The sequence below is a fragment of the Echinops telfairi genome, unplaced genomic scaffold, assembly GCF_000313985.2.
Source record: "Echinops telfairi isolate 266 unplaced genomic scaffold, ASM31398v2 ScPeMD7_7457;HRSCAF=8495, whole genome shotgun sequence".
In the NCBI taxonomy this organism is placed as follows: domain Eukaryota; kingdom Metazoa; phylum Chordata; class Mammalia; order Afrosoricida; family Tenrecidae; genus Echinops; species Echinops telfairi.
In genome coordinates, this window is record NW_022111357.1 from 25,958,306 (window position 1) to 25,976,224 (window position 17,919).

General features: G+C 53.2%; 1 protein-coding gene across 1 annotated transcript in view; it reads left to right on the forward strand.

The window, feature by feature from the left end:
- Positions 1 to 2: 2 nt before the first annotated feature.
- EMC1 (ER membrane protein complex subunit 1) overlaps positions 3 to 17,919 on the forward strand; it is a gene marked incomplete at its 5' end in the record, with an annotated part of 26,155 nt that continues 8,238 nt past the window's right edge. The window contains 19 exons of the mRNA XM_030888028.2: positions 3 to 94; positions 2,921 to 3,045; positions 3,696 to 3,761; positions 3,970 to 4,063; positions 4,537 to 4,665; positions 5,449 to 5,575; positions 6,298 to 6,447; positions 7,374 to 7,541; positions 7,840 to 7,911; positions 8,247 to 8,306; positions 9,226 to 9,348; positions 10,517 to 10,613; positions 10,737 to 10,859; positions 11,357 to 11,365; positions 12,485 to 12,684; positions 12,832 to 12,981; positions 14,456 to 14,617; positions 14,917 to 15,036; positions 16,966 to 17,103. Of these exons, the coding sequence (XP_030743888.1) occupies positions 3 to 94; positions 2,921 to 3,045; positions 3,696 to 3,761; positions 3,970 to 4,063; positions 4,537 to 4,665; positions 5,449 to 5,575; positions 6,298 to 6,447; positions 7,374 to 7,541; positions 7,840 to 7,911; positions 8,247 to 8,306; positions 9,226 to 9,348; positions 10,517 to 10,613; positions 10,737 to 10,859; positions 11,357 to 11,365; positions 12,485 to 12,684; positions 12,832 to 12,981; positions 14,456 to 14,617; positions 14,917 to 15,036; positions 16,966 to 17,103 (2,205 nt within the window). The remainder of the gene's footprint in view (positions 95 to 2,920; positions 3,046 to 3,695; positions 3,762 to 3,969; positions 4,064 to 4,536; positions 4,666 to 5,448; positions 5,576 to 6,297; positions 6,448 to 7,373; positions 7,542 to 7,839; positions 7,912 to 8,246; positions 8,307 to 9,225; positions 9,349 to 10,516; positions 10,614 to 10,736; positions 10,860 to 11,356; positions 11,366 to 12,484; positions 12,685 to 12,831; positions 12,982 to 14,455; positions 14,618 to 14,916; positions 15,037 to 16,965; positions 17,104 to 17,919) is intronic.

Consider the following 17,919-nt stretch of genomic DNA (forward strand, 5'->3'; position numbering starts at 1 on the left):
TGGCGGCCGCGCTGGTGTCCAGCTGCTGGCTCGTGGCTTTATCCCTTCTCCCCGCGGCCGCCGTCTACGAAGACCAAGTGGGCAAGTTCGATTGGTGCGTATGCGCAGGGCCGATTCTGGAGGTGGGCGACGGTTGGCCCCCGACCGGTTTCCTCCGGGTGGCTAAGCATCAGCACCGGCCGGATGGCAGTGAGCTTGTGAAGGAGAAGGGTTCGCCATCCCGCGGGACCTACGTGTGGGACGCGGTGCAGAGCGAAAATGTGCCGGCTGCTCTGGAGCGTGTATTGAGGATATTAAGACGGCGACCGCAGAACTTGCAGCTGATCACGGGCCCTCTCTAAGGAGGGTCCCCCGTTCGGCCGTGTAGGCCGCACGCAGATGAAGTCAAGGCCAGCCCGCGAAGCCGGCCTTGTCCTCCAGGCGCGCTTGGAGCCGGGTTCCAAAGTCACCGGCCCGTCCTCCTTCGACAGGCGCCATTTATGCGACGGTTAGGTTTCTGATCCGCTGGCTGCGGTGGTCGTTAGTTTTCAGCGAATTCCCACCCCTCCTCGGCCTGCTGTTTCCTGCGCACGTGGCTGGGGCCTGGGGTCTCAGCAATTCCAAACTGAGCCTGCTCACCCCTCTTTCTCCAGGGAATGGTTCCTCCCAGCCCAGTCTTGTCCTAGGCTCAGAGCACAGCTCCCTCCCACCTTTCCCCAAACCATCGAAAAGTTGCCATTTGGTCGTTCTTTCCCGCCGATTCCCACCGCTTAAAACCCCAGAGTGGAGTTGCTTTGGGGTGAATCCACATACCTTCTGGAGTAGTTCTGAGGACGCCCGAAATGAGCCCTTAAGTGATTTTAGCACCATGCCTGGTCCATTGCGTGCAATCGTTAAATGTTACTCATTATTACTAATTGAAAGAACGTTTGTCCTTCAGAGACCAGCTTAGACGATCGCTTCTTTGAAATCTTTTCTGTCTCAAATTTGTTCGCTTTTGTTGACTGCCTGTTACACACCTGATGCCCTTGATGCAGCGTGACAAATGTATGTTACAGTAACCTGGGAGAAGGACAGGGCTTTCTGCTCCGTAGAGTTTACAGTCTCAGAAGCCCACAGGGGCAGTTCTACTCGACTGCCTGGTCGCTGTGAGTCCGAAATGCCTGGACGGCAGTGAGAGAGTTTTGAGTTCTGGTAACAGTGCTGGGAGGAGCTCCCAGTGTCCTGGGTATACATTATAAACATACTGAGGAGCCCGGGTGGTGTGGTGGTTATGAGTTGGGCTGGGATCTGCATGGTTGTCATTTGAAACTACCAGCCGCTCTGTGGGACAAAGACGATGATCATTTACAGTCTTGGAAACCCACGAGGGACCACTGAGTTTGCGTTGCCTTCAAAGCCACTTGAACTTTAAATGTCATTGAATTTGGTCACGTGCTACCCTCTGACGTGGCTCAGTGTACCCCACTTTCCTTTGGCACAGTGAACCTGTGTATTCCAGCTTTTAATTCTTCCTGTGTAGTTCGAGATTTTGCCTATGGGAGTTTTCAGGACTCTTTGAACTTGAGGAGGGTTTCCCCCAATGCTTGTCTTCTCCAGCCTCCCCTGGACATCTCTTCAGCTCTTTTAGTTCAACGTTTCATCAGGAACTCGTTATGAAAAATTTGTAAATACATTTTACCAAATTGCTAAACACCTTATTTGTTTTGTTTATTGTGGTGCGTTTAGTTTTCTTGTTATACCTGGGTGTATTTTTACATCTCTTCTCATGAGCTAGCATTTCTTGGTAGTCCGGCAGAAGACATAATACTATTTCAAACGCACATAGGACTCAAAAGAAGGTGTTCTTAGCTCTGGGATCTGGTTGTGACAGTACTTCATTGGCTTCTCTGGGCCTGGTTTTCTCCCCTGCATCATGGGGGTTATGTTCTTTGTCCTCCGTTGGGTACAGTGAATTGCATTTGTGAAAATACAGGGAAATGCCAGGTGGCATGTGAACCTGTCTTTGTTAAACCTCTTGATTACCGGTTAGGTTTACTTTTTTTTAACTGGACAAGCAACAGCGTGGTAAGGGAAATCTAGTGTAAATGTCATTATGGGCTAGAGATGCCAGCATTTCGTCATTAGCAGCCACGTGCCTCCTGTATACTTGGCAGTGAAACAAGCTCGACTCTATACTTAGCGTATAGTGTTGAGAGTGATGGGCTATGTTCCAAGAAAAGTGTGCGTCGTGATTCAAATGGATTCCAGATGTGTGGGACCAGTAGGGCCTGCAGAGGACAACTGGTCCAATCAATGGATGGCATTTTGTGGGCCGTAAAAACTCACTGCCGACTCATAGCAACCCTACAGGAGAGGGTAGAACTGCTCCTGTGAGTTTTCAAGACCGTACCTCTTTATGGGAATAGAAAGCCCCATGTTTCTCCCGAAACATGGTTTTGGTGGTTTTGAACTGCTGACCTTGATCACAGCCCAGCGGGTAATCATTGCACCACCAAGGCTCCTCAGCAGATCTGCCTGATTTTTTCCCCAGTAGCCAGTGAAAACAGGGGAAAGTTGGATTGTATAATCACTAAGGGCAGGGCTTGCGTCCCTCCGTGCTCGTGACCCAAGTTCTTTGTCCTGCCAGTGAACAGCGAGGGCACTGTTAGGGGACAGTTATCTGTTCGAGTGAGGAACTTGCCAGCCAGCACCCCCACCCCCACCCCTGGTCTGGGTCTCACGGCTGCATTTAGCAGACTTATCATTTCTCTTGTTCCCTTCCTCTGACTACACTGTACAGAAACCTTGCTTTAATCCCTTTATTAAGTGCTTCTCATGTTCTCTAAAGGTGTGTTGGTGGTCACCTGGCGAACCTTGTATGGGGTCCATGGCTTTTTCCTAAGTATTTTGTGCAGCGGTCATTTTGGCCGCTGGTTCCCACTCTGTGTTCTTTCCTCAGGAGGCAGCAGTATGTTGGGAAGCTCAAGTTTGCCTCCTTGGAATTTTCTCCTGGATCCAAGAAGCTGGTGGTGGCAACAGAGAAGAATGTGATTGCAGCTTTGAACTCGCGCACGGGGGAGATCTGTGAGTGACCTGCGTTAACTGGTTGGCTCGGGTGGCACAGCTGAACACACTGCATCCACAATGGCCTGTGGCTGAGTTAGGGACAATCTGGCCAAAAGATGTACTCTTCCTGAATCCTGATGCTTTTTTTGGTTTTCTGTCTGGTCATCTTTGAATACTTAATGCTATTCAGACTTGGCTATTAGCAGATATGTCAAATGCTGGTGTGTAACATCAATGCTATTGAAACTCATGTTATTAGTAGAGTAATAATCGATTGAGCAGCAGCAGCAGCAGCAGCGGTGTTATTAGTGCTAGCATAATGTCCCGGTTCCCTGGGAGCCTCAGAGTAGATATCACTGCAAGACCCCACAGGATTCTGTAGAGCAGCAAAGTTCCTGTTCTTAAATGACATGTTGGTTGCATTTTCTAGGCATTAAAATCCCAGAAATAGAATATACAGCCACTGTTTTCCTTCTTGAGTGTTAGCACGTCCCTGTGGGGGCATCACGTGCCAGTGGGTGGGAGCAAACCATGGGCAGTTTGCTGCCCACCTTCCCACACCTGGCAAAGATGGAACTCACTGGGCACACAAAGCCCTGTCGTCCCCGACGCCTGTCCCCGACGCCTCTCTGTTGTTCATCGTGATGTGTGACCCTCCTGTCTTGCAGTGTGGCGCCATGTGGACAAGGGCACACCGGAAGGGGCTGTGGATGCCATGCTGCTTCACGGTCAGGGTAAGCACTGGTCAGCTGGGTCTCGCTGGTATCAGCCCTTCCTCCCCACCGCCTCGCTTCCTTTGTGGTACAGGAGCTGGTAGGGGCAGGGGTTTGCCCAACAGTGATGGGCTTGTGTATCATAGGTGAGGCCACCGTCCACAGACCCTCAAGAGTGGACAGAGCAGCAGTGTGGGAGATGATTTCCCCGTGGTCTTGTCTTTTCTAGATGCGATCACTGTGTCTAACGGGGGCCGGATCATGCGTTCCTGGGAGACCAACATTGGGGGCCTGAACTGGGAGATAACCTTGGACAGTGGCAGGTAGAGGAAGAAGCTGTATTTCACCTGGGCTTGGTTAAAGGCTGCCGGCATGCAGGAGAGACTGCACGGACAGCAACTTGGCTGCTTTTCCAGGGACTACAGAAGAGTCAGCAAGTGGCCTGCATGAACCCAGCACCTGTTAGGGGCAGAGCCCTGTACTACTAGGGTTATTCTTGGAAAGTCTTGTGGAATGTGACCAAGCTTTGTAGTGTTCTGGACAGAACGGCATAAGTATCAAGCTTTTCATTCTGTGTGTAGAGAACTGCTTGAGTGATGTTACATTGTTGCTGTTTAGGTTACAGGATCTTGTGCGTTAGCTTATGTGTGCTCCAATCATTGATTCAGTAAACATTTGGTGAACCTCCCCTCGAGCCCCACCCCGTTTCTCTCAAGAAGGCTGGCCCTGCTGGATGGGTGCCAGAGTAGCGGTTGGGCTGGGGTTGGGCTTGGGCCTCACGGCGTGGTCTGCTCAGTTTTCAGGCCCTGGGCCTGGTGGGAGTGCAGCAGTCCGTGAAGTATGCCGCAGTCCTGAAGAGGACCACGCTGTCCCTCTACCACCTCTCCAGTGGGCACCCGAAGTGGGTGGAGCATCTTCCTGAAAGGTAGCTGCCTTCTCCCGCGTGATCGTGAGAGTCCCGAGGCATTTGTTGTGAGGGAGCTGGCCACGGGTGGCATATAGCGTGTTGAAGTCACCCGATGGAGGTCTGGGCCTCCCTAATGGAGCTTCATCTGGAGGATGCTGTGCCAGGAGGAGAAAACTCTCCAGCGTGGGCACAGTTAGAGCCAGCTGAGGAGGGACATGGCTCGCTGACTCAAGGGTAGAGTTCATGGGGCTTCTTAATTTCTGTCCAAGGCAGCTGGAACTCCATCCTGAGACGAAGCTGGCCGGCCGACTCTAGAAGAGCCTGGGTAGGGGTTGAGTGAGAGTGGAGATGGTCCCGGTGGAAAGCATGGAAGCTGCACAGGAACAGGAGGGAGGGATCTGTTCAGACCACCTGTGCTCATTTCCCAAGTATAGGGCGGGTATCCAAACCTCACATTCTTATGAGACCACCTAGGTTATAGCCATACCTCTGTGGTACATCACTGGGGAATTGTACCTGGCCTGCCTCGAGGGGGCCGTCTTACTCAGCTGATGGTTGCGGGGCAGGAAGGTAGGTCAGCCCCAGTAAGACCCTATTTTCTAATTTTTACCGCTAACCTAGAAATCTGAGTTTTACATGTCATCGCGGTTTTAAAGGCTGACAACAAATTAAAGCTAAAGCAAAAATGTGTACATTTAGCCAAACCTGTTTGCGGACTGAGTGTGTAGCACTTGCCTGAGCGCTGCGGCTGGCCGAGCCCCGGGACTGCAGCTCTTGCCCTGCTCTACCTTCCCCTCATAGCGACGGCATCCACTACCAGACGGTGTACTCCTACGGCTCGGGGGCCGTGTGGGTCCTCGGGCTTGTGCCCTTCAGCCATGTGAACATTGTCAAATTCAACGTGGAAGACGGAGAGATTGTTCAGCAGGTACTCGAGGCCACGGGGATTGGGGCGGGAGTTGGGAGAGTCCTGCTGTGGCTGGCAGGCCCGGGCACTTGGCTGGGTGGATGTGCGTGCCAAAGCCTCTTACGGTCCCTGCTTCGGGTCACTGCCACGTGCTTTCTCCTTCTCTTCACGTTTCTTTTTTAGTTTGATCCACAAGATGAAAACTTTTTATAAGATAAATTGTTTTACTGGGGGCTCTTATAACAATCCATATATCAAATGTATCTTTTTTTTTTTTCAAATGTATCATTATTAGTTTCATGTCTTACACCGTCCGCTGACTCCCTTTATCCACGTTTCCTCCTCACATTTAAGCACTCAAAAAAAGTGCACCCACCCTCTGGCCGCTGCCTGTCAGGATAAGGAAATGCTTCACAATCGTAGTAGCAGGGAAGCACTTCTGACTCGGGGGTCCTGAGACAGCTTATCTTCCCAGGACTCGGCGGTCTCGTCTGTCCTGCCATCATGGGTGACAAGTGCAGGAGACGAGCCTTGACCTGAAGTGGCAGGCCTGATCAGAAAGACCATACAGCTTCTATTTAGCTTTGTGGCTGGTGTGGGGGGACCCTGGGGGGACAGACAAGGCTTTGGAGCTGACCAAGGAGACCCTGAGCAGAGGACCTCCAGTAGAGTCTACCAGTGGTGCTGCTGCTGAGGGAATGCAGGGATTCTCTGCCAGCCTGTTCTGACCCCTTGCCTTGCAGGTCAGGGTTTCGACCCCTTGGCTGCAGAGTCTCACTGGAGCCTGTGGTGTGGTGGATGAGGCTGTGCTGGTGTGCCCGGACCCGAGCACACGCGCCCTGCACACTTTGGCCCTGGAGACGGAGTGGGAGCTGAGGCAGATCCCGCTGCAGGTGAGGTGCTCCTGTCAGGAGACCGGCCTCCAACAACCGAAGGGCCAGTGGGCGCAATTGTACGGCGATAATACATAAAGGTTGTAGTAAAGTCGTAGACAATAGGAAAGAGAGACTGAATAAGGGAGTCAGATGCTTTATGGCAGCATGCTCACCTCAGCCCCTCTTGATGGTGCACGTGGAACTGGAAGGAGAGAGAACCTTTACTATCTTGGAGAATTTATCGGTAGCTGTACGAGACGTGCATCATTCAGTAGTTCCGTGTGTCACAAGGTGGGTGGTATCTACAGTAAGGTCCCCACGCTCACAGGTGAGGAAGCCTAATACCTGCACTGGGGGAAGGTGTGAGGGGGTGGGTGACACGGCAGGAAGAGAGAGCAAAAGGACGTCTGCTTCTGTAGGGAGACAGAACCCACCATGTGCTCACTGTAAGGCAGCAGAGCTGTTAGGGGAGACTGTGGGAATGATATTAAAGCAGGATCAGATACTTGGACTGTATCTCTAACTTACCAAAGTGGAGGCTTTCCTACTGTGGAATACTAGCTTTCCAGATTCCCTCTGTTGTAAGTTAAGGAGTACAGTCCTTGTCGTACTTACCTCAGTGTGAGTTTCCCATGCACTCCAGCACCGAGCCGGGCCCAAGGTCTTGCTAGCGGTTTAGAAAGGTGAGCCTGACTCCCTGGAAATCCTTCTTCCCAGGGTCTGCTGCCTCCCTGAGCCCTGGCAGCTGGCAGCTGGCAGAAGATGTTCAGGCCTTTGTCTGAACTGGTGGTGAGAAGTGGGCCACTGTCCGCTCTGGGGAACATGGGTGTGTACTTCAGAGCCGAGTGGCCTACTTACTTTACTGGCAGTAGCTAAGTGGGGCAAACACTGCTGCCCAGAATGGCTCTGCGACTTGTCACCATCTCGCCCTTCTTGTCTCTCAGTCTCTCGATTTAGAATTTGGAAGTGGATTCCAGCCCCGCATCCTGGCCACACAGCCCAACCCAGTGGATCCGCCCCGAGCCCAGTTCTTTCTGCAGTTAGCCCCCAGCCACTATGCTCTGCTGCACTACCATCACAAGACCCTGAGCCTGCTCAGGAACTTCCCACAGGTAACCACGGGCCACTGGGACCCCAGTCAGACCAGCTCCCGGGGAGTGGGGACATGAAGCTCGGCTCCCCTGTGTGTATTGAGCATCTTGGGACTTGGGTTCGCCCCTGTATGCAGTACAGATTGAGGAGAGTTCTGCCTTCAGCAGAGTCTTCTCCTGCGTTCCCATCTCCTTGTAATTATTTCCCAAAGCCTGGGGCACTTTCCGTTCCAACTGGCAGTTGGTGTGACACGTGGGAATAGTGACCTTTGTGAGGCTCTGGCACCACTGGTGAACCAACACCTTGCCTTGTCCCCAGACTCCCCTGGTGAGCTTTGCCACCACTGGCGAGAAGACAGTGGCTGCGGTCATGGCCTGTCTCAATGAAGCGGTGAGTACCAAGGAGAGGCTCAGTCAGCACTCGGCTAGGCTGTCGGGGATTCTGCCAGGAACCCTGAGAGTGAGCAGGCTAGGCCCATTGACCTGGTCACGTGGAGCTAGCGGCTGTAGAGAAATGAGTTTTCACCTGCAGAACTGTCAGCACCCCTCCTCCACCCAAGATCAGACCCAACCCCATAGGGGTCCCATCAGCTTTCTGGGCAAAGTGAGAGTGAGGTTTCCTGCCTTTGAAGAGGTAGTGGTGGTGGTGCTCCTCAGAAATGAAAGCCTCCATCTCAGTGAAGGGAGCGTGGACCGCACTTTCTCTTATCTGTCTCTCCCCATCAGAAGCCTAGCAGCTCTGAAGATGGGTCAGTGGGGAGCAGCTCAGAGAAGTCAAGTCCCAAGGTAGGCGGTGGTACATGAAGACAAGGGGCCACCAGGGACGATGGGCTGCAGCCTAGGCTGTGAGCAGGTGTAGCGTTCCCAGCATCCACTGGGGTTTCTGAGTTGTGGGAGGTTAGGTAGACTCCCTAGAATCTGCTCCTAGCCCCTCTCCCCTCTCCCCTTTCCTTTGTGAGGCCCGATGGTCGAGGCAAGTGGCAGGGGGTATGGTTGCTCTGAAGTGGAGGGGTGGGGTATGGGGTGGGAGATAGAGGTCTCAATGGCGGCCTCCTGTCACCTGAGTTTCTGAAAGGCTCTTGCCTTGGCCAAGTTCACAGCCTTCCCTCTCCCTGGGAGGTCTACCACATTACACCAACTCCTTTCCAAAATGTGCACAGCGCTTTAGAATAGGTTTTAAGGTATTTGAATTATATGGTCATTGAATTATACGTCAATGAAACTGCTAGATAAAGAAGCAAGTGCGATGAGAAAAAAATGTTTTTAACCTTTTTTGAGAAAAAAATTTAAGACGACTGTTTAGGAAAACATTAAAATCAGTTGCCATGGGGTCAATTCCTGCGCATGGTGAGGCCGTGTGTCAAAAAGGAAACAAAGTAAAATGTAAATATGTCCTCTTTGGGTTTCTCAGTGGCTGACTTTTGGGGGAGCAGATCACCAGGCCTTTCTTCCTTGCTTCTTCAAAGTGGCCTGGGGCCTCTAGCCCTTGGTTACCAGCTTGCAGGCTAACCGTGGGTCCCACTAAGGGCCTCCCAGAAGCAGCATAGGCCTTGGCATTTTATTGTATTTACCAAGGACTTCTCTCTGCCTTCAGATTTAACCTTCTCTTCCTTTACATCTGTCTCCTTTGGCCTGGCTCCTTGCTTTTGGAGGGGTGGGGGGTGGGGGTCCCCTCTAGTTACTTGCCCGCTCTCTGTACCCCTAGGACTCCTTGACCTGCTTCAACCAGACGTACACCATTAACCTCTACCTGGTGGAGACAGGCCGGCGGCTGCTCGACACCACAATCACGTTTAGCCTGGAGCAGAATGGCACTCGGCCTGAGCGGGTGAGCAGAGCCTTGGCCTTCAGACTCCGGCCCCTGGGTGGCATAGCGTGGGGCTTGCTCGGCTCAGGACCAGGTCACGGGCCCTGGGATTGGGCTCTCTGGACCTGGGTTCTGGCTCCTCTGGGCCACCGGCGCATGATAAATCCTTCTGCGCTCCATAGAGGCAGGCATTGTGTCAGAACTGCTGCACTGTTGACCTGTGATGATGCTGTAGCCCCTCAGCAGTCTTGTGGAGAGGGCATTACTGACCTTGTTACCCAAATAAGGAAACTGGTGACATGCTGGCCTTGTCCACAGTCACACGACTAGCGAGGTGGGCCTGGATCCATGCTCGGCTCTGTCTCCCTTCTCAGCCTGCACCTTCACCTCGCCCCGTCTTGCCTTTGTGTGCGCGGAACTCTGTTCCAGAGCTGCTCGGGGCTGGGAAGTGAGCCCGTCAAGGTTTCCTCTCACTTCCTTTGGAGAAGCTCTTCAGAGGCTCCGGACCTGGAGAAGGACGTCCGGTGGAAGGTGACCGGCGGTGGCGGCGGCGGCAAAGAGGAAGACTCGATGGGCTGCAGCGACACGGGCTGCAGCCCTGGGCTCGAACACAGGCGTGATTGTGACCTTCTGTCCAACAGAACAAAACACTGTCCGGTCCTGTGCTTACGGCTGTGCGTCCGCAGGACAGGGCAGTGTTTTATTCTGTTGTCCATAGTATCACAATGAGAGCCAGCGCAACGTCACTTGACAAGCCGACACCACCACCAGTTATAGTTTGAAGAGTCCTTGTTTTCAGAGACATAGACTGAACTTCTGATGGATGTGGTACATTATGCTGGAATTCACTTCAAAAGACTTAGTGACTTTGGGGTTGAGAGGCTGTGTGTGCAACTAGCTTTGCTTGGCGTCGGTGGCTCTTAAGGCTGGGTGGTGAGTGGAAAGACCAGCTTTGACCAGCTTCCTCACTTTGCGGGCAGCCACGGGAGGTGGGTGGATGAGCGGTGCTCAGGAGGGAGGTCTGAGTGGGCCCAGCACCATTCCCTTGTTGGCTTTGAAGACTGTGTTATGCTGTGGGAGGTACTCGCTCAAGTAGCCAGCAGCCCCGCCGGGCCCCGACGTGGCGCAGCAGCCTGGAGCTGAGTTGCGTCTGGTGCTGATGGCGATTTGTCTTGCCTCGTGCTCACAGCTGTACATCCAGGTGTTCCTGAAGAAGGATGACTCCGTGGGCTATCGAGCCCTGGTGCAGACGGAGGATCATCTGCTGCTGTTCTTGCAGCAGCTGGGTAGGTGGCCTCCTTCCTGTAGGCTTCTGAGTTCTGCTTGTCATTCTACTGGCACTCGCCTTGCAAGGGCCCCTTGCCTCTGGGGGAGGCAGGCTCCACTCTCTAAAGGGTCGCTTTCTCTAGCAGGCAAGGTGGTGCTGTGGAGCCGGGAGGAGTCGCTGGCAGAAGTGGTGTGCCTTGAGATGGTGGATCTCCCCCTCACGGGGGCGCAGGCCGAGCTGGAAGGGGAATTTGGCAAGAAGGCAGGTAGGAATCTCAGGGAGGGGGACAGCAGAGTTGCCAGAGGGGCTGCTCTGGGAGTGAGTGGGCTTGTCGTAAGGCCACAGATCCCATCTCCCAGCATCCCTGGCTGCCTGGGCTCTGACTACTTTCTGGTGCCCTGGACACCATATGGCTCCACAGCCAGCCTTTTCTCTACAAGTGGACTGTGCATCCTTCTTGGGAAAGAGCCTGAGGAAGCAGAACCCCAGGACTAGTGTAGTCAGAGCTGCCGGTGCACTTGATAGCCAGTGTTCCCAGAGCAAGTCAAGTCTAACCGGGCCCTATGAAGCCAGCCACAGTCCTACCCTGCAGGGACCTGAGCCGCTTCGCCAGCGTGCAGCTTTGCCCTCTGTCCATTTACCCCTGACCCAGCATCATTGCCGGGGGCCCGCACTGGGCCGAGCACTCTGCTAGGCACTGCAGCTTTTCTTGAGCCCAGGATTAACTTGACTTTACTGTTTGTTTCTGCGGCCCGGATCCAGCGATTCAAGGTACAGCCTGTTTCTGGCCGCCTTGCTGCTCGTTGCCTGCCCACTGTGTTCCCTGGTTGAGTGTCAGTGAGGTGCATGCGCGTGCGTGTGTTCCCACTGCTGTGCTTGTCACGTGCCCTGCTCGCTGTCCCTTCCTGGAGCTGAGGTGGCTGTTGAATACGCAGAGGTGGTACTCCTTTCGAAGGCACATCGGCCCTGTGCCAGGCAGTATGCTCCATCCTGTGTGTATGTCAGGCTTTGCAAGTGCCCCACAGAGGACACGCCTTTGTATAGACAAGGAAGCCCAGGACATTGTCGAAGGTTAGCCACTAACCATTACTGCGGCTGGAGTTTGACTCCAGGACTGCCAAGCTCCAGGGCAGGTTACACTTTGCTCCCCTGCATGTGAACACACGCCTGTTCTATGGAGGCGATTGGAGGGGGAGCGCCTCGTGAGTTGAAAGATGGAGAGTGGACACTAGTCCCAGGCTCGGCTGCAGAGGCCTGAGGGGTCAGGTTAGACGGGGCCTCAGTGAAACCAGACACACTGCCATCACTGCGCACTCAGCCACCTGTAGTGGAGGGTAGGACTGCCCCAGTGGGCGAGAGAAGAGAGCCCTATCTTCTTCCCAGGGAGCAATTGGTGGCTTCGACCTGTTGATGTGCAGTTGCAGCCCAGTGCATAACCACTGTGCCACCAGGCCCCCTTTACACCCATCTGTAAGGTAGATGTGGGGTTTGGTCGGGGGAGGGAGGGAAGCACCTGCTCGTGATACACCTACATCTGCACCCTGGTTTTGACATGGCAACCAGAGGCCTTCTGGCTCCTCTGGATGCAGACTGGTGGTGACATTCCAGCATGGCTGCATCCCGCACGGCACACTCCTAGCCCCTTAGTGTCCGCAGGTGGAGGAGCTCAGAGGCAGGTAAGTGCATTTGGAGGCTGCTGCATGGCGAGACTAAGAGTGAGCCCTTGGGCCTCTGAACCAGGCCTGTGCCTTGAGCTTGTGGTCCAGGGTGTGAAGGACTTGATCACCCTGCAGCAGAGAGCCTGCTCTCGTTAGGAAAAGCAGTCCCTCCCTGCTGGAAACAGCGAGTCTGCTGAGGGCCTCAGCTGCATTACCTTCTCCTTGACCCCAGACGGCTTGCTGGGCATGTTCCTGAAACGCCTCTCGTCTCAGCTCATCCTGCTGCAGGCGTGGACAGCCCACCTCTGGAAAATGTTTTATGATGCGCGGAAGCCCCGAAGTCAGATTAGGAATGAACTCAACATCGACACCCTGGCCAGAGATGAATTCAGTTTGCAGAAGATGATGGTGACGGCAACAGCGGCAGGCAAGGTGAGGCGGCCTCAGCCCCACGGACCCAGCCTTCTGAGGTCTGGCGGGCGGGACACAAAGGGAATCCACTGGCTCTCATTTCCAGGGGTAAGAATCAAGGTTTCGGTGGTCCTCCTCAGAGCGAGCCATTGTTTGTGTGTCTCGCAGCTGTTCGGCATTGAGAGCAGCTCTGGCACCATCCTGTGGAAGCAGTATCTACCCACTGTCAAGGCCGACTCCTCCTTTACGCTGATGGTGCAGAGGACCACCGCCCACTTCCCCCACCCTCCACAGTGCACCCTCCTGGTGAAGGACAAGGTGAGGCCCTTGACCCATAGTTCGGCCTTGGCTTTTAAGATGTTTGTAACGGAAATCTCTCCAAGGCCTTTGGGCTTCTGTGTTAGGGTTGTGTGGTTTCTTCTCAGTCTTGGCCTGGGGGGAGGCAGTGCCCAGTGCTGGTGTGGAGTGGACCAGGAGCTCCGGTGCCTTCTGTGACTAGTAGTAAGCCAGCTCTCCTCCTCCAAGAGTAAGCTTTTGTCAGTGGCTGCTTGAGGAGCCTTGGTGGCATCGTGGGTCATGTGTTGTGCTGCTCACTGGAGGGTCAGCATTCGAAAACGGAGGCTTTCTGCTCACAGCAGAGGCGTTCCGGTCTCAAACCCACCGGGCAGGCAGTTCTCTGCCTCCCACGGGGTTGCTGTGAATTGCAATCCACTCGGACAGTGAGAGGATTTCTTTTTTTGGTATAGGGGACGAGCAGGACACAAAGGGATTCAGAGCTCTGCCTTCCAGAATAAGAATGGATTGTAAAGAAGAGGTTAGGGCAGTGGTTCTCAACCTTCCTAATGCCGCAACCCGTTCATACAGTTCCTCGTGTGGTGGTGACCACTACTTCATAACTGTAATTTTGCTATTGTTAGGAATCGTCATGTAAATATCTGATCTGCAGGATACATTTTCATTATTACAAATTGAACCTAAAGCATAGTGATTCATCATGAAAACAATATGTAATTATAGTGAAACATTTATTTCTAATGACAAACAAATGAAATTTTGTATTGAAGCATGGTGTAGCATGGATAATAGTCTTCACACCAGGTACTCGTCTGTGGGGGTATCCGCCTGGAGACAGATAGAGGAGCGATGTCTCGGTTCCTAAGACCATCGGAAAGATGTTTTCTCATTGGTCTTAGGCGACCTCTGTGAAAGGGTCATTCAACTCCCAAAGGGGTTGCGACCCACAGGTTGAGAACCGCTGGGTTAGGGGAAAATGGGAAGCTAATAATGATTCAGTGCAAGAATAAAGAAAATGTTCAAAAACTGATCGTGGTGATTGTTGTACAGCTCTTCTGGATGTGACTGAAGTATTGAGTCGTATGCTAGGTGAATTATATGTCAGCAAAACTGTTGAAAACATTAAAGTATAGCTTAAAATAAAAACTCAAGAAATGTAAAGTTCTGTCTCTCTCCACCCCCACGCCCCCAGCAGATGTTTAGGGATTCAATTTAGGGCTGTTGGGAAGGGCTTTCAGCACTTTTGAAGTGGGCTGCCCCAAGGTCACAGGCTTGATACTGGGCCTTCAGTGTGTCCAGTTCTTGGTTAGCCTAGGAACCACAGGTGGTCTTTTTCACTTTGACGTTCGCATCGGAGACCATTGGCCCTTGGCCCAGGATTTCTTTCCCAGAGAGGGCAGAGACTGGGGTCCGCCCACTTGAGCTGGAGCCCCGCTCTCCCTAGCATCTGCATTGTCTTGACGCGGGTAGGGCCTGACCGCGTGCGCGCCTCTTGCAGGAGACGGGAGTGAGCGCTCTCTATGTCTTCAATCCCGTTTTTGGGAAGTGGAGTCAGGTGGCTCCCCCAGTCCTGAAGCGCCCCATCTTGCAGTCGTTGCTTCTGCCCATCATGGATCAAGACTATGCCAAAGTGTTGCTGTTGATCGATGATGAGTACAAGGTACTATGCCTCAGAATGGGGGCGGGGGGTGGCATCCACGGGGCCAGTACCGTCAGCACAGTGCACTCCAGCAGCAGCCTCACGCAGCTTTCTCCCACGCTCGTCAAAGCTCGGGTTTTCACCGAGCGAACGTTAAATTCCAACTTGAGTCCAGCGGGGCTTGATTCCTTGAAGGCTCCCTGTCTTGTTCCTCAGGCTCTCCTTCTAGTGGGGAAATGGTCGGAAGTCTGGGAAGCTGGCCTTAGCGATTCCCAGCCTTCTCCTGTGGCTCTTTCATTGGGCTCTCTGGGCTCCTCCAGGTCACCGCTTTCCCAGCCACCCGGAACGTCTTGCGACAACTCCACGAGCTGGCACCCTCCATCTTCTTCTACTTGGTGGATGCCGGTCAGGGGCGGTTGAGTGGTTATCGACTTCGAAAGGTAGGCAAGGGCCTGCGCTGCCCTTTGTGGGAGGGATGGTGGATGTTTTCTGGTTGTTTGGCTAGGACTGGAATTAAGCTACTAAATAATAAAATCTGCCAAAGCAAACCGAGTCCATTCTGACTCATAGCGACCCTGTAGAACAGAGTAGAAGTGCCCTGTAGTCACCTCATTCCCCCTGAGGAGCAGCTGGTAGTTGTTGACCTACTGACATTATGGTTAGCAGCCAAACGTGGAACCACGACACTGCCTGGTTCCTGCTGTAAACCGAGATTACTGTTCGTTCTGGTGTCTGATTTGGATGCAGTCATTTGTTCAGTTAGTGAGCAGCTCTGCTTCTAGATGCTGGGGACGCAGCAGTGCACGGTGGAGCAGGCAGCCTCCCTGGGGTTCCCGTGCCACACTCCTGTTTCCCACCCTTCCTATAGCAGGGAAAGGGCTTTCTCCTCCATCTTCAGGTGGGGTGTGTGTAAAATAACAAGCTCGTTATGTCTGAAGATGCTAATTGAGCACTTGATAGACTACGTGCTCTGAATTGTAGACATTGGGGTAGAGCTGCACCGGTCATGATCTCCTGGAGTTACCTCTTGTAAAGAGCGATACACGCGAGCTCTTTAGGACACCAGTGACCGAGGTTCATGAGGGGCTGGGTCTGACCACAGATGAGGGGACATGAAAACACGGTCAATGTCTTTCATTTCATTTCCCACCAGCTTTTGGAAGCCCCTCGCATATATTTCATTCATGTCACACGTTTCCTTTTTCCCCTTGTGGAGGTGCATGAAATTATTTTGAAATTTGCTGTTTTCATTTAATGTATCTTCTGTGTCACGATTTTCCGAATCAGCCTTTTTGTACTGAAGTGCAGTGTGGTACGCACTCAGCCAAGTGTAAAACTCCCCAGCTGACTGCTCCGTGAACCTTCACAAAAGGAGCAGGAAAATGCCCGACGCTGCCATTGTGTCCATTGCCGCTCGCTCATGGTGACCCTGTAGCGCTGCCCGAGAGTTTCACAGGCTCTGACCGCTGCCGTTTTTTCCCAGAGAGCAGCTGCGGGGTTCAGACCACTGATGTTTCCATTCACAACTGAGTGCTTGATCACAGCGCCACTGGGGCTCCTACCAAAGTATGACCCCAAACCTAAACTCCCTGCCATTGAGTCTGCCCTGTGTGTTTCCAAGACTGAAGCTCTTTCTGGGAGTAGACAGCCCTGTCTGTGTGGAGCAGCATGTAGCCGCTACACCAACAGTATACACCAGGTGACAGTCAGTTGATAGGCAGATAGAACCACCGCATTCCGAAGACCATGTCCCTGTTTCCAGTCACTAGTCCACAGAGCTCCATCTAGTGTAGATGTGCAAACGCTTCACTCTAAATGGTTCGTTATCTCTTTCTTGCGACAGTAAGAGGAGCCCCAGTGGGCTGGCCGGCCAGCCTGTGTGGTCAGCACTGTGACAATAGCAGCCATGAGGAAGATGAGGCCCTGTCCTTGGGTGGAGAGTTTCCATCTCCAAAATGCAGAGGCCCTTCTACTTTGTCCTGTAGGGCCCCTGCGAGTGGGGTGGACTCGGCGGCAGTGAAAGGTTTCTTTGAGTTGGGGCCATACAGAACTGTGTCGGACTCCCTTGGAGGTCTCTGCCAGTGAGGTAGTTCAGTGTGGGCCCGGTGTGCAGGGGCTTAGGGCACATCAATAAATGGTTGTTTCTTCTTGGGCCATCTTCACGCAGATATTGGGACACTGGCTTTAGTGTCTTTCAGAATAAATTGAGCATTACAGTTTCTTCACAAACTACATGCTTCCTGTCGTTCTGGGGTTCCCCGGGATGCACACTGATCTCTGCTCCTTAACACACAAAGCTTCCGGAATGTGAGCTACGGCCCTTGGCTCGGACTCGGGTGTAAGTGGCAGCTCTCTTGCCCCTGCCCCAGGACCTCACCGCTGAACTGAGTTGGGAGCTGACCATCCCCCCAGAAGTGCAGCGGATCGTCACGGTGAAGGGGAAGCGCAGCAGTGAGCACGTTCACTCCCAGGGCCGAGTGATGGGGGACCGGAGCGTGCTCTACAAGGTATGACAAAGTGGCCTTCCTCTTACAGTTCTGTGTTTACATGGCATAGTCACGTGCAGCACAGGGCCTGGCACGTGTGGCTGGTCGCTGTCATCATCGTCCTCGCAGTGGGAGGAATGTAGCATCAGTTGAGCCGTCCGCGGCTCCTTCCATGTGCGGTCCTCTGGCTGGCAGTGGGAGCGAGCACTGGGGATGCACAGCACCTTGGGAGAGAACAGATTCGTTCTCATCAGGAGCAGCTAGCACCCGCTCTGGCAGCAGTGGTGGCGGGGCAGGCCTTGGGGTGGGTATAATGGTATAGGTCACCGAGGCCTGGGCCCACCGCAGTACGGTTGCTCCCCGAAGAATAAGCCCGGTGCTGAACTGTCCATCCTCTGATTTTGCTCTGCCACAGACTTGATGTTCTTCTAACGGGGACTCATTTCGGAACTGGGACTTCTGGAACGTCATTTTTACCACCATAATGGATATAGTCCTACTGACTTGGTAACATTTGCATCATAGGATTGTTTTGAAGATAAATAATGTGTAAAGTGATTAAAATAGTGCAAGCCACATAAGAACCTACTGCTACAAGTCAGTACCTACTCATCCTGACCCTGTGGGACGGTAGAACTGCACCCTAGGGTTTCTGAGGCTGTAAACCTTTACGGGAGCAGAGAGAGCTTCGTCCTTCTCCCTCAGGGTGGCTGGTAGGTTTGAACTGCTGACCCTGTGGTTACAGCCTCCACACTTAGCCACTGTTCCACCAGGGCATCTTGTCTGCCACGTAGTTAACTTTGCCTTACATTGTGTATGGATGGACCTTATCCAGGT